We start from the raw sequence: 16,228 nt of genomic DNA, 5'->3' as shown, positions 1-16,228 counted from the left end.
TTTAGCAGTTTAAAAAGCGTGCTAACGGAAAACGAGGAAGTTGAAGTTTGAAGTTGAGAAAAGGAACTAGGCCTAAGTCCTCATCTCCCCTCTCCTCCCTCGCTCTCCCGGTCCCCACTGCTCTCCCATCTCCTCTACTCCTCTGCCCTCTCCTCCGACGGCGGGTTTTGGCGACGGGGGTGGCGGCGAAGGGTGGAAGCGTTAGGCGAGGGCTCGGGCGACGGTGGTGGAGCGTGAGGTCAGCGGGCGTGGACTCTGGCAATGGCGGACGAGTGGGACGGCGACGACGGTGAGGGCCACGGCGGGGCGAGCGTGGGCGACAGCAGCGACGATGGCCCTCCCCCGCACGGGATCTGTCAGTCGCCGCCCTCCTTCATCCCCATCCGGCGGAAGCCGCCCTCCCCACCCCTATCCGGTGGCGGCAGCACCTCCCGCGTGGACCCATCGGCGGTGGCAATGGCGATGGTAGGACGACACTGACGGCGACGGCGGCGGCGGCTGGAGAACGAGGAGGATGGCAGCGGTGACTAGAGGACGAGGATGACAGTGGCGGCGGCGACAAGATGATTCTAGGGATAGGGTTTCAGTTATTCAATTTTTGAAATTTTTATTTTTTTCGTGATATTTTCTTCACATGCGGTTGCGCTAGCTAAATATAAAAATCTGATTTTCGTATACCTTTGGATGCATGTGAGCCACCCGTCCGTATGTAAAATTCGCTTTTAACCATATGGAAAAATTGAATCTGTATATATATGTGCTAGGTAGTACTCTCTACATTCCAAATTAATCTACATATAGTTTTTTTAATGTTATTTCTAATTGATCTACATATCTGTGTTCATCATTAAGTCTATTCATTATTTGTGCATTGGAGTAAATGGATATTGATGCATGCATCCATGCACACAAGTATTTATACCCATATGCAATATCTTGATTTGCTATTGCCTACTCACTCCGGTTTCATTTTAATTGACGCTTTGGACAATGACACGCTTTACTAGATATACCTTTGACCTTATTTCTCTATTATAATATATACAATAAATAAATGTATGTTTACTTTTATTATAGTGTTTTAAAAGACAAATCTATACATGTTTTTATAGTTTCTTTAAACTAAATACTTTTAAAGTTATCGTTGGTCAAAGTTATAAAAGTTTAACCTCAACCTTGTCCAAAACGTCAATTAATATAGGCCCAGAGGGAGTAGGAAATAGTAGGGATGGTGCATGTATCGAGTTTATTGCTAGAGTAAATATAGTACAAAAGAGTTATTAGTTTTTTTTAGTCTTGGTGTACATATGAAATATGTAAATTAATTTGGAAAGGAGGGAGTAGTACTGTACCCGTTCGTCTCGTAGAAATTCAATCCTAACCATGAAACTTCACGATACATCTACGGGATCATCGGAAGGCAGCCATGGGCATAGTGACACGTGGAGCACATCCAGTGGCATATATGGCACATCCAGTACGTACTTCGCGTCAGAAAACTAAGAGGATAATAGTATAGCTCACTTTCTACTATTAGCTTATTTTAAAGCCAATATATATAATAGATTAGCTATATGGTTGGCTATAATTTTCATCTCCTCTCTCTATCTCTCACTTATACATTTAATGAGAGCCAACACTCTTGATTTTTCACTACCTCTCTCCTCCACCTAAGCTTATAGTAGGCTTATAGCTCACTATTAGAGCAAGGATAATAGTAGAGTTCACTTCTTACTATTAGCCCATCTTAAAGCCAACATATATGATGGATTAGCTATAAGGTTGGCTATAATTTTCTCCTCCTCTCTCTATCTCTCACCTATACAATTAATGTATTTACCTAGGAGCTTGTGTTAAGCTAGCTCTTGCATGAGAACCAATATCCTTGATTTTTTTGTTATCTCTCTCCTCCATATAAGCTTATAGTAAGCTTATAGCTCACTATTATACTTGCTCTAATCGAACGTGGGGCCCACCACCATGCCACACACCTAACACACGGCCTAGTAGGCCCATACTCCCAGCACGTATAACCGGCCAATCTCCTCACGGACCTCACCGTTGCACTTTCTCCGGACAAAAAAAACCTAACAAGAGATATGATATCTCCAAATACAACAAATCCAAATAATTCTTTATTTTTTACGACCTTCCTAAGTTAAGTTTTTTTTAACGGAATGAGTATGTTTGTGTTGGACGATGTCTAGGGTTGTAAAGAAAAATATGAATAAATAAGCTCGAGACTCGCAATCTGCTCGAGCTCAACTCGTCGTAGGCTTAATTCGAACTCAGCTCGAGCCTATATCAAAACTCACGAGTTTTTATTAAGGTGAGCTCCTATCAAACCTAATAGTATATATTTTTTATTACTTATTTTATAAATTAGTAGATCAAATATACTATTTATATGTATCATGCAATAAAATAGCTCGCATTAGGGTCATATAATCTTACTAGAAAAAATACCCGTGCGTTGCAACAGGTGAAGGCTATTTTAGTCTTATTATTGTTATACGTACGGTTTAGCTAGGGTGAAATTTACTCTGGAAATTCTCTTTAATTTTTTTTAGAAAACCATGGGCTGTAATTAGGAGTCCGATTTTCGTCTCAAGTTAGCATGAGAGTTTTTTAAAAGATATTTCTTATATGACTCCTTTTCTATTTCCAAAAACAAACAGACAAACGAACAAACATAAAAACTGACTCAAACACGAATCTATATTTCCAAAAGTGAACGAAATTAAAATCTGACTCAAACAGGGATGACGTACTAAAGTACCGGCAAAAACATCTTCGATTTTTATAATAGTAGAGATATAGAAAAAATGCCTATGCGTTGCAACGGATGATTATTATTATTATTATTATTATTATTATTATTATTATTATTATTATTATTATTATTATTATTATTAGGTTTAGTTAAGGTGGAATTCATTGTGGGAATTCGCTTGGATTTTTTTTTTCATAAAATCATGAGTTGTATTTAGGAATCTGATCATTTCAAGTTAGCATGCAAGTTTTTTTAAAGAGATTTCTTATATAATTTCTTCTATATTTTTAAAAGCGAACGAACTTAAAACCCGACTCAAATACATATACATATTTCCAAAAGCGAACGAAACTTAAAAACCGACTCATATACGAATGACATACCAAAATACCAGAAAATTAAAACACCTTCAATTTTTATAGTAGTTGATATTTTATTTTCTCATTTATTAATATGATTAAATAGAAATTAGTTACTCCCTTCGTCCCAAAATATATGAATCTAGGATAGAATGGAATATTTTTTTTACGAATCTGGATAGTCAGCTCGTCCAGATTCGTGGTAGTAGAAAATGTTCCATCTGATTATAGATTATTATATTTTGGGACGGATGGAGTATTTTAATTGGGAGATTATATCCTTAAAATGTTAGTATACTATTTATGAGTCAGCTCGAGCACGTGTCAACCTCGTCGGCACACCCTAACAAACGTCCCTGGTGCATGCGCGCCATCGCTCTATATAGCCAAGCTCCTGTACTAGTTCATCAGTGTAGTTCAGTCAGTTCCACACCTCTCCTTCCTTTAATTTCTCTCTGCTCGCCGGAGACAGACTAGCTTAGCTAGTAGGAGAGGGAGGAACTAATGGCCGCCGGAGACAAGGCCGGCGGCGACGACGCTGTGGCGGCGGCGGCGGCGCCATTGCTGGTGTCGGCGGCGGGGAGGCGGCGGCGGTGCCCCGGGTGCCTGACGGAGGAGAGGTGCAAGGCCGACGCCGGCATCCCCTACCTCAACTTCTTCTACATCTGGGTCGTCTGCCTCTGCTCCTGTAAGAGCTCAAGCTTGAGCTAGCTACTATGCCTCTTCTTTCTTTCTTTATTTTTTTTGTCATGGTTTCATCCATTTTGCCATGCATACGATCAGACACAACTCTTAATTACTCCTTAATCCGCTGTTATTATCTTTTGAAAAAAACATTTTGATTAATTTACTTGCGTTTTGTTTTAGATCTATTAGTTGTTGGAGAGTACATACGTTCAAAGTGGCACCTTCTAGGCGCACGCTCACTTGGCTTTCGATAGGGTTCAATTTTTACCCACATCTCATATGTAATCAATACAAAATCAAAATCTAAAATACTTAGACTTTATCAATCCTAAATTTCCTTTTTTTACATTTTCAATATATTTATCTTATATTTTTATAAACTTCAATGTAATGGTTGTTTAAAGTAAATTTACTTTAAGGTAAATAGGATGAGTCAAAGTTAAACTTACTTGGAGACTCCACGTGCTATCTTCACTTGGACTAAAATATCAAGTATACTAGTACTTTCCACTAGTATAACTACCTGATCTTATTCCCTTCACTTTGCCTGGCTAAAGCATCTGTTTATTAATCTCTTGTTCTTCTTCTTTCATGCTGATGCACCATGCATCCAGAACGAGCAGTTGAAAAGTCATTTAACTGGAGGACTGATTTCTTAAGTTAATCGCCCAATTTACTGTGCAGTAAAAACGTGCCATTGCTTTAACCATGGGGGTTCAAAGAATTTAAAGCAGACGTAACTACCCAGACGCTCAGTGAATAAATTAAGTAATTAACCGTGGTTAATCAGGTCACAAGAAAACGTACTACTAGTAGTAGTGCCACTGGCCGGAAAGGAATCATTTTCACTTGTCACGGTTCCAGACAACGGGGCTCATTTTTTCGCTTATGTTACTACTTATTAGCCAAAATTTAAAATTTTAACCTTAAATTAGAATTGATTTTAGGGTTTTTTTAATCTAATTTTATTTTTCAACCTTTATTTTTAGATCGCTAAGAACACGTATATAAAGTTTTATTCACAAATTATTTTTTATTTGCAAATATACCGAAATGATGGGTCTATCTAATGGGGCCCCATGGTCAGTACAGTATACAGTACTCCCTCCGTAAAAAAAAAACCAATCTAAAGTTGTGATCTAAATCTAGATAAATGCTAGCTTATCTAGATTTATTATTCTAAAATATATCTTTAATTTTTTTTTCTGGATGAAGAGAATAGTCCTAAAGGACATGAGAAGAGTATTGCACGGAGATGTTTCAGCAGATGTAGAATGTCAGCATGTGAGGGCAGCAGGTGCGGTGTTGAGAGTCCATTCAAACTTAAGCCACCAAAGCGTATGCATCCAATTCCCGCTCCAAATTAAGGCAAAGTTCTTTCCAGACGATAAGAGAGAGAATATCGGCTTTTGTGAAAATATTTGAAGAGTACAGACGAATGATAAATTAGTTATTCTAAATTTAAAAGGTAATTTAAACTATTAAAAACGTTAATTGAATATATATGAAAAAAATATAGAAAATTGCATGGTTTAGAATCTTGTGAGATGCATATATACGTGATAATCTATAATCTGTAAGAGAAAAAATACAGAGATTTGGCTTGTTCGTTTCATAGGAAATATGGAAGAAAAACCATTCCTACAGGAAAAATCACTGTTTATCCATTTGTTTTGTAGGATTATAGCAAAGGAAAAGCATAGGAAGAATTCCTTTGTATGTGATTCCTATGGAATTTTGTAGGAAAATTAACATCCACTTGGACCTCTTTTTTCTATTCCTACGCATAGGATCGAAGCAAATCACTCGTTTCATTATGTATTTGAATCTAAGTTACACAAATTAGAGTATTCAAATCTTGGTTGTGGTAACTTAATACAAAGATTCCTGTATTTTTCTATCTAAGAGTCATTCCTATGATTTTCTTATCCTAAGTTTTACACATGCATTACTATGTTATTTCTACGTTTTTTCTTTTCCTGTGATTTGAAAATTCTATGAACCGAATAGGCCCTTAATAAGTCCACCATGGGAATGGAACAGTTCCACTTGGTCGCTCATTCTCCCACCCTTTTCCTTGGACCATGGTTGCGATGCTAGCATAAAGGTTGAAAGAAACACATTTATATCAATATCAGATTGACGTGACATTTTGATATGATCAGTTTGCTCTACTACTCTGTCGAAACTCTCTTATGACCGTAAATCCAGTGTTAAATTTTTAGTGATATTGCATCTACTTATTTTGCATCGGTCATATAATAAACACTACGGAGTATATGCTAGATACAAACACATCTTTTCCATTTGTAAAAATGGAAAAAAAAATTGAGTGCCAAAACTCAGGCATTGTACGGAAATTTGCTAGAGCAATAGAGCATCACTAAAAAAAACAGAAATATGCTGCTCTTGGGAAGGGGGAAAAACAGAATTTTACACAGTGCTGTATATGTGCTGCACAACACAAATACGCAAATTCTATGCAAGTTGAGATAAGGTGATTCCAGTCGAGGGAAATGCAAAGCATTGCACCTCATCCACACGTGAATACGTACGTTTTCTGGGAGCTATATCTGGCACACAGCAGGGCTAAGCTTTCCCTACCGTGCGAAGCTTCCTGGAAGTTTACCTGCCTGTGGCCCTGGCAGTCCCTCGTCGCTACCGCCCTGCAAAAAAGATCTGCGATTTTTCAGTGAAAGCGATGGCTCATGGCCATCGACGGTAGTACTATTTGGTTGCATACTCAACCCCCCTCTCTCTCTCTCTCTCAAAAAAAAACTAACCTATAACCTATAACCTAAAACCAGATATGACACATTCTAGTACTACGAATCTAGACATATCTCTATCCAGATTCATCATCCTAGAATATGTCATATTCGGTTCTAGATTTATTTTTTCGGGATGGAGGGAGTTTGCATGACATTCTCGTACCAGATAACTTGACTACTTGAGGTCTATTCCCTCCCTTAAAAAAAACATATTCTGATATTTCTAACAATACATCTGAAAGCATAATACACCTGTCACATCGAACGTTTGAATAATTACATGAAGTATTAAATATAGTTTTAAAAAATAACTATTTGCACATATTGCAACTAAGTTACGAGACGAATCTTTTGAACCTAATTGCTCCATGATTTAAAAATGTGGTGCTACAATAAACATGTGCTAATGATGAATTAATTAGGCTTCGTCACGCGGTTTACTGACGGATTCTGTAATTAGTTTTCTTATTATTGCTCGAACACTCTATGCGATACCTTATATAATATTCGATGTGATACGCCAAAACTTTACACCCCTGAATCTAAACACCCCCTAATTTAGAATGGAATATGATGTTTTCTAATATAATAAATTGTTAGAAAACGTCACGTCTCATTTTATGGGATGGATGGAGTGTGTTCAGATTAATCGCCAGGATTGTATTTTTTTTATGACAGAATGTGTAGATATCTACTTTCAAAACACGGTATTTTCATTTTATTTGCATGGGGAATTAATTAAACCATTGGATACCGTTTGTAAAAGCCTTGTGAAATTTCCCTGTTTTTTTAACTGAGTTTTCTGTGATGAACCATATAATTTCTCACGTTTTAGGATAAATTTTAAATACAATATATAGGTTGTTCCATCCTCCAGATTGATAACACTTGTTTTTTTAGAAGGATACGATCTCTAAAAATAATTTTGATCACTATTTTTTTATTATAATACGTATACAAATATCAATAAATATATGATTTTATTGAAGTACTTTTAGACTAATCTATATATACACATGGCCTCCATATTTCTAAGACAAATATTTTAAACATTATTCTTAATCAAATATTTCAAAACTTAACATTAGCGTTGCACAAAATCACAAGTAATATTAAACTGGATGAAGTATATTTAGTACGGAGCGTGCCTCGGATTTAACCTAGACCCACGTAGTTGCTAACTCCGTCGGTAAAGGTCCATTACCAGTCTATTAGGCAAGAGAAGGCAAGGGAATTGAGAGTTTGGACAAGGGAATTGATGGAAGAATTGGTCACCCAAGTTTTTTTTTTTTTTACTCTGTCTCTTGTTTGATAGTAAAGATGATAGTTATGTGAGTATGGATGGGAATTGAATTTTAACTAATAATGTACAGCTTAGATTTATCTGTCGTGCCTAGAAGAAAATTCCCCTTCCGATTATCACTTATCCTTATTCAGATACTAGTAATCGTGCACGTGCTATGCATGTTTCCAACATATAAAAACACTCAAAATTTATTGCATTTTCCTGCAATATATGTCACCCAAAACACACAAACATACTAAAAGTTTAAAAACTATTTCTACTATAATGTAATTTGACATACTACGTTAAACATCCATTTAAACACAAAAAATGCAAAGCAGCTAACAATACAAAATATATAATTTGTCATACCTTAATAAACACTTGAAAATACCAAAGCAAGATATTTATCTTTATGGCATTGAAATGAACTCCACCATCTACAATATGGCTATATGGGATATTGTCTGACCATTTTTTTTTTTACACTTTGCCTCTTGTTTGGTAGTAAAGATGACAGTTATGTGAGTATTGATGGGAATTGAATTTTAAGCAATAATGTACATCTTAGATTTATCTGTCATACCTAGAAGAAAATTGCCCTTTCCGATTATCACTTATCCTTATTTAGATATTGAAAATGTAAAAGTTTGCTCCTAAACTCCTCTTTCCGAATTCTGATCCTTTCTAAAACTTTCACGTCTACCAACTAAACAATATATTTTAACAGCCCTATCTCTCTTTAACAATTTCCCCAATTAAACGTGCCTTTGATTCAAAATACGTTTTACATAAACGGACACGTATTCAGCAAGTACGGTTTTTAATTAGCGAGATCACGGGACCAGAAGTACGGTTTTTAATTAGCAAGATCACGGGATCGGGTGCTTGCAGAAAGTCCCACAAGTAGACGTGGCTGTCAGTGTGTCACCCATGCGGAGGTCCATGGGGTCCCTACTCCCCAAGGATGGCCCACTGGGCTTTAATTAAGAGTGCTCCTAGTCCTATAGCACATTCGACACATTATATGGAAAAAGAAATTCACTCTAACTACAATGCTTGTAATGTAAATACAATTACAGTATAAGTATGGTGTAAATTTGTTTTGATATCAAAACTTGTGCTACCTCAGTGGTCCAAAAATTGATTTTTTTTTTCTTCCAAAGGCTATATTGTAAGTTTTCTAGCAATTCCATTAATTAATAGTAGAATGAAATAATATAGCTATTAGAAAATGTATTATGTCCCAAAAACCATTATAAGTTTTCTAGCAATTCCATTAATCAACGGTACTATATACTATATAATTAGAAAATATATTGTGGATGACATATGGTATGTTGAGGGGTGCGTCTCACAATATGATGGAGACTTGACTTCAGAGTTTACAATACGTACCGTTCTGTTGTTGTGGTAACCACCTGAGGTAATCTTCTTAGTTTTTTAAAACATCAGTTTTTAAACTGTTGTAACCATAATATTAGGGCCTATTTGATTTGGATGAAAAATATAGAAATTTTAGAGGATTTTAATCCTACAGGAAAAATTCCTATGAATGCCTTTAAATCAAAGGATTGAATCCTATCCAATCCTTTTAAAACTTCTATCGAATGGACAATCCTATAGAGATTTTAGAGGAAACTTAGTAAAAGCTCAAAGCTCTTGGAAAATTTCCTTTGAGTCTATCTCTCTCATCTTTTTTTCTACGGTCCAATCAAATGGTCATTCATGTGTTTTTGCAGTCCTCTATTTTACACTTCCATCCCTTATTAGAATCTGGTGTTTTTCATATTTCTTTATTTTTTCTTCATTCATGCGATTCAAAAGAGCCTTATTGGGTAACGATAACCTCACCGAAACGGTAAGAAAAACCACGCATGCTATGAGCGGAGGAAGTAATTGTCTACAGACATCTATGGCTCTAGGCCCACATGCACATTACTGTCTGTGCAGTACAGCTGCAGGTGACAGTCCCGTCCATCAACAGGTCCTGAACTTCTAAGGTGTCTGCATCCAGCATCCTGTGTGATCTTATTTCTTTCTCATTATGCTCTCATGAAATGACATTCATTACGAAGCGTGATATTTGACCTTAGTGCCCCTTTAAATCACAAGACTAAGAAAACATAGAAATAGAAAAAAAAGCGTAAAATTTTGATATAAATGTAAGTGTAAAACAGAGGATTGCAAAACACAGGAAAAATACAGGAATAACCGTCTGATTAGACCGCAGGAAAAATACAGGCATTAAAGGAGAGATAAAGACTTAGCAGAAAGTTTCCATGAGGTAGATCATCATGGTTAACCTCCAAACCTTGCATGGCATTAGACATTTCATAGTAATTTCATAGGATTCCATAGAATTCATTCATTTGATTCAAAGGGCTATATTGGAAAAATTTGTATATGAATGAAATCCTCTAAAATTCCTATGAATCAAAGGGGCCCTAAAAATCTTAAAGTATTGACACATACACCCTCCGTGTCAAGCGATGTGATATTTTCTAATACTACGAATTTACTAGATTCATAATACTAAAAAAATATCACATATCATAGTAGATTAATTTATTTTGAGACGAAGGGAGTAAAACAAAAATTGATTGGGGAAAATGACATGTGAAAAGAAGGGATACTCCCTCCGTTCCAAAATACAGGAACCTAGGATCGGATGAGACGTTTTCTAATACTACGAATTTGGACATGCTGCCTGTCTAGATTCGTAGTACTGGGAAACGTCTCATCCAGTTCTAGATTCTTATATATTGAGATGGAGGGAGTAATAAATTAGGCCGAAAAAAATACCGCAATGACCGGCTATTTTCTTTCTTTTTTTAGTCCAAAGTCGAAAACAAATCATAGTTGAATTGGCAGTCGTTTAAATAGCCTAACGGTTCGTACATAATTTCACAAACTACAACTATATTGATCAAACTACCTTAAAACTACATATTTAAGGTGATGTATCACAAAACTACAAATTTAACACTAAATTTTTTTAGTGTTCCTCAGCCAATTGTTGGTGTTTTTTATTTTTAATATCATTATTACCATGTATGCCACAAGCTAGAATAATCAAGAATAATATTTTTCTCTCTTTACGTTCTTAATATAACTATAATTGTGTGTGAGAGAGAGAGAGAGAGAGGAGCAGTATGCACACTTGTACTTGGCAGAGAAGCCGTTTCAAAGGAGAGATTTAAGCCGACCCTCTAATGCCACTGCCTAAACTTAGCCGGACAAAATTAATTAAGACACCCAAAAAAAGTGATCTCAACGCTTTAGCAGATCAATGCTTGCAATTAAACCCCCATTGCTTACTTCTTGGCGAAAGAGAGGAGAATGCCCGGACATTCTCACAAACCAAGCATCATCTTGATGTGGATTCAGACAACTAAACCTGCAAGGAGAAGAGGAGCAAACGTCCTTGCCCGCCATTGCGGCGATGACCGTAGGCGGCGATGCCGATCGCAATGCGCCGTTGCTCGCCGGCGGCAGGAAGGTGTACCATGAAGGCTGCCCCGGGTGCAGGCAGCAGAGGAAGGTGCAGGCCAATGACAGGCTTCCCTACCTGGGTTTCCTCTACACTTGGATCGCTTGCTTGTGTGCCGGTATGGTATGCACCATCTTTGAGAGGATAGATGTTTGGTTAGGATGCAGGTGTTGATCTGATTTTCATCTTGTGGATCAGCTATTTGGTTGTCACTTGTCACAAGTTGTGGAATGTAGAAATGGCCTTTGCAATTGTTAAGATTGTGATAGTGGTGTTTTGATGATTTATATAATATTTAGGAGTAGACGATGAATCGATGATCTTCATGATATTGTGTGTTTCGACAAACTGGTAGATCTTATCAGATTCAGTAGTCTCATTCTTTTGTCAAAAATAGACATACTTTTATTTGTTTCGGTTCAGTTGTATCAAATATTATTTTATCTCTATTCCTGAAAAAAGAAATCCCATTTTAGCTATAGTTGACTAATACCATGGTCTTTTGCCTTTCCAGCGTTGCCAATTCAGTCGTTGTTTCCGTATCTGTACTTCATGGTAAGAAGATATGCTTTGAAGTTGAACTATTATCATGATAAACATATAGAGAGATCAAATATGTGAATTTCCATGTAGTACATGGTGATTGACATGTATTCAATTTTGTTATGATGCCACAGATCAGGGACTTGAAAGTCGCAAAGGAAGAGCAAGATATTGGGTTCTATGCCGGTTTTGTCGGTGAGCACTGTCTCCTCTCATGGTTTTGACAACACCACTGAGAACATTATATGGGCAAGAGTTGAACCAGATGTCTTGTGTTGATTAATCTACCATTATCATAGAATACTTAATAGTTTTGGTGTTCATTTTTAGTCCACTATGATTATTGTGGATTACTTGTTACCGACTAACCAGTAATTTCTCTGTTTAAGGGGCTACTTATTTCCTTGGAAGAACTATCAGTGCAGTGCCATGGGGCATTTTTGCTGACAAATATGGGAGGAAGCCCTGCATTGTGATCAGTATCCTCTCAGTGTATGAAACACTCAGTTAGACTATTTAAATCATACTTGATCCCATTCAACTGGACTGAAGTAAATCTTGTTTTACCATTTCCAGGATTGTGTTTAACACACTCTTTGGCCTCAGCACGACTTACTGGATGGCAATTGTTACCAGGGGATTACTTGGATTACTCTGTGGTATACTAGGACCAATCAAGGTAAATTTACAGTTTGATGGCTGATGCTAAGAACATGACACTGGATTGTTGCGTACTCATGTTCAGCATCATGTATTGTCCAGGCCTATGCTTCAGAGGTCTGCAGGAAGGAGCACCAAGCTCTTGGAATTTCCCTTGTAAGAAGAGTTATACTCTTGTTTTGCATTTCAAGCTTCTTGTTTATCTCTATAGGATGAGGATTTAAAATTTTTACTGATTATATTTTAGTACTGGCTACTTATTGGTCGTATTATATGTTATAGGTCACATCCTCGCGAGCAATAGCTCTGGTTGTTGGACCAGCTATTGGAGGATTTCTTTCGCAGGTGAGCTTAAGTACACTTTGATGATGAAACCAAGTTAAACTTTGTATAGTTACTAAAATGCCGTTCGCCATGCCTTACTTCATTAGAGCTGACTTCTTGTGCGAGTGGAAGAGAAAAAGAAACATAAATCTGACAATTTTTTTCCTAAAAACTATTTAGTTTCATCCTTTTAATGAAAACAGTGCTAATGGAATCAAGTTTAACTAAATTCACAACCTATGAAGATTGCTCTGAATCTGTTGGCTAATATTGTGCATTTTCTATCTTGTATCAGCCTGCAAAGAAATACCCAAATCTTTTCTCTGAAGAATCGGTATTTGGGAGGTAAATTATTAATCATCATTCATTCTGTTCCTCAGAAATAAATCTTTGTTTATATACTTGAAGAACAGAAGATAAGCCTATCCAATGTACTTCTAATTTCAGGTTTCCCTACTTTCTCCCTTGCTTCGTCATATCGGTACTAGCAGCAGGAGCATGTGTTGCGTGTATTTGGCTTCCGGTACGCCACTCTCTCCCCCTACCATTCTTTCTTTGAAATGCTGAAATGCATGTAAAAAAATATACTACCTCCTTTCTCAAAAGGACGACATCCTAGAAAGTGTGCAATAAAATCTCAAACTCTTAAATCACTAATATATTAAAAAAATATTAAGATTTGATCCGTGAAAATGGCATTAAGATTTGGCATTAAAAATATGGTTATATTTTTTAATAATTTTTATAAGTTTATAATTAGAAAAAACAATAATGAGGCATGTGTATTGGAGATTATGTTGATGACCAAAACGACAAGTAAAAACAATAGAGGTAGTATTAATAAAGTATCTACTGTAATATGTGGAGAAAAGTTACTTAACATTAGCCCCTTGTTCTTAGGAAACCCTGCACATGCACCATGATGACAAAGAAGTCATTGATGCACTAGAGGCACAAGATGCGACTTCAGACTTAGGAGAAACAACTAAAGACTCAGGATCAGGGAGAATGGGCCATACAAAGAGTTTGCTGAAGAACTGGCAGCTGATGTCAGCAATTACCCTCTACTGTGTCTTCTCTCTCCATGATACAGCTTATCTTGAGGTAATCCCTATATTCTGAATTATAGATTATCGCAGTAATAAGAAGGGCGAAGGTAGGAAGTAAAATGAGTGGAGGTCAGGGTGCTAGGCAAGGCCCCAACTCAATAATACTCTAGATTCACCCCTGGCTTAATACATTGAGAAACAGTCTAGTTTGTTAAGATGTTGATATGCCATTGTATTCCTCCTATAGAGAAGTTACATTAGCACAAACAGCGAACTTAGGATGTTAATGTACTATGTAACTTATATTTTCAGATATTTTCACTCTGGGCTGTGAGCAGCAGAAAATACCGGGGCCTGAGTTTTACATCCCAGGATGTTGGTATCGTGCTAGCTATTTCCGGTATGTGATGTTTTTTCAAGTTTTTATGCATGATCAATACATACAAGAAACCATATCTCAAAAACATTTTTTTTAAAGTAATCTTCAAAATAAATTAAATCAGCAGCATACTTAGTATACCTGTTTACCACTAATGTGTAGCTATCATTGCCTTCAAAATTCCTTTAGCTAATGACAATTTCGTCTGAATTTGCAGGTTTTGGTGTTTTGGTGTACCAACTTGCGATTTATCCACTTCTTGCTAAATATGTTGGGCCAATCAAGCCATTCCGTTATGCAGCGGTAGGGAGATGCATGTTTTGTCTTAAGATGATTCTTCTGAAAATTGAATCTTTTTTTTAGTACCAATGCATGTTTGATTTGCAGGTCTTGTCTATACTTCTCCTTTCAACATATCCATTCATGGCTAACCTGTATGGTCTGGAGCTCAAAGTACTCATCAACATTGCTTCGCTTTTGAAAAATATGTTCGCTGTAAGCAATTCCTCTTTGCGATATATATCCTGCCCTATAATAGGGAAAATTGCATTTTTATTTGTACCAACATAAAAATCCATGTTTTTGATTCAAGCTTCCCAAATTCAGTGATGTTGGGCTTGTTTAGTTTGCAACTATACCAAAATATTGGTAACGCCAAATCATGGGCGAGTTTTTGCTAATGCCAACATTTTAACATTGCCAAAATTACTATTCAAAATGTCAATATTTTGGTATGGCAAGTTTTGGCTTCAAACCAAACCAGCATGTTGTTCCTTTTTTTTTTTTGCCTCCTACAGAGAAAAGGATTACAAATTAAAAAGTTAATTGTATTCTTAGATAAAACGATCTTAATCGTTTTACAGGAATTTATCGTTTAAAGATTTGTAATGCTTGTTTTGAATGGTACAGGCTACAATTACTATTGCATGCAACATCCTGCAAAACACTGCAGTGGTATGTATCAGAATCAATAGGACATTTCTTTTTTACTTCAATGCATTTCCTCGTTGTCATAATCATGTTGTTATGCTCTTTTTTCTTAACTGTTGGAACATGCAAAGACGCAAGAACAAAGAGGGGTTGCAAATGGAATCTCTGTCACTCTGATGTCAATCTTCAAAGCCGTAGCTCCAGCAGCAGCTGGAATTTTGTAAGTTCCTTTTGTGGTTAGAAGTTCATGTTTCTTCTCTCTTTTTTTTCCCTCTTCCAAGAATAAAAAGGAGATGACCAATCAATCAATCTCTTTGCTTGATGCAGGTTTTCATGGGCGCAAAAGCACATTACTGGGTTGTTCTTACCAGGTAAAACAACAAGGCTCTTCCAAGCCATGATAATTTGCATTACTGTTGATATAGTGTCATCATATCACTCTCTCTGTTCTAGAAAAAACCAACTTCTAGATATGAATCTGAACATAGATAGAAAAATCAACTTTTTACTAGACGTTGGTTTTTTCTGGGATGGAATACATATTATCAGGTGTGATTAGTTACCTGACTCATAATGGTCATGATACATCCAGGTGAGCAGATCCTGTTCCTGATGCTGAACATGGTGTCAGTGATTGGGTTCATCCTGACATTCAAGCCATTTTTCGCCTTGCCGGATATGCGATGATGTGTAGTTAGGTAACAAAAAGGCCAGAATTTATCAGATTTCAGCCTGGATTCTAACCTGCAAGAGGAATTCATGTACTGTACCGCGTGTAATGTTCAGTTGTGTAATCAGTTTGGTGGTATCTTTTGATTTCTGTCTGAACTCCGAACCATTGGATGGTCGAGGCATATGATAAACAGCTAACGGGATCTTGTTTCATCTAATTACCTAGCTAGCAGAATCGTTGTTACATTAATCGACTAAAGCAATATGACTGCCAAATTAAACATGCTCAAATTCCTTCCAAGA

At 36.6% G+C, this 16,228-nt stretch overlaps 1 protein-coding gene across 2 annotated transcripts; it reads left to right on the top strand.

The window, feature by feature from the left end:
- Positions 1-3,558: 3,558 nt before the first annotated feature.
- On the top strand, positions 3,559-16,138 carry LOC127762013 (protein ZINC INDUCED FACILITATOR-LIKE 1-like). 2 transcript variants are annotated; one of them, XM_052286354.1, is made up of 17 exons: positions 3,559-3,820; positions 11,883-11,923; positions 12,046-12,106; positions 12,301-12,403; positions 12,488-12,590; positions 12,674-12,727; positions 12,854-12,916; positions 13,191-13,240; positions 13,343-13,418; positions 13,796-13,999; positions 14,257-14,344; positions 14,541-14,626; positions 14,711-14,818; positions 15,233-15,277; positions 15,385-15,473; positions 15,581-15,624; positions 15,846-16,138. In XM_052286354.1, exons 1-17 carry the CDS (start codon positions 3,637-3,639, stop codon positions 15,938-15,940), a joined length of 1,494 nt encoding a protein of 497 aa, XP_052142314.1. In that variant the 5' UTR covers positions 3,559-3,636; the 3' UTR covers positions 15,941-16,138. The 2 variants fall into 2 exon arrangements, with proteins under 2 accessions (XP_052142314.1, XP_052142324.1); XM_052286364.1 differs by lacking the exon at positions 3,559-3,820 and adding an exon at positions 11,158-11,486.
- Positions 16,139-16,228: the final 90 nt, after the last annotated feature.

This window comes from Oryza glaberrima, chromosome 1 (genome assembly GCF_000147395.1).
Source record: "Oryza glaberrima chromosome 1, OglaRS2, whole genome shotgun sequence".
Lineage (NCBI taxonomy): Eukaryota > Viridiplantae > Streptophyta > Magnoliopsida > Poales > Poaceae > Oryza > Oryza glaberrima.
Note: the sequence above shows the minus strand (reverse complement) of the source record. Positions and strands in the feature narration are given on the sequence as shown.

Excerpts from the sequence above, each read along its gene's own strand:
- LOC127762013 (XM_052286354.1), top strand. The coding sequence starts at position 3,637 with ATGGCCGCCGGAGACAAGGCCGGCGGCGACGACGCTGTGGCGGCGGCG. Across the intron at positions 12,728-12,853 it reads AAGCTCTTGGAATTTCCCTT|GTCACATCCTCGCGAGCAAT; the intron begins GTAAGAAGAGTT and ends TATATGTTATAG. Across the intron at positions 14,627-14,710 it reads AGCCATTCCGTTATGCAGCG|GTCTTGTCTATACTTCTCCT; the intron begins GTAGGGAGATGC and ends TTTGATTTGCAG.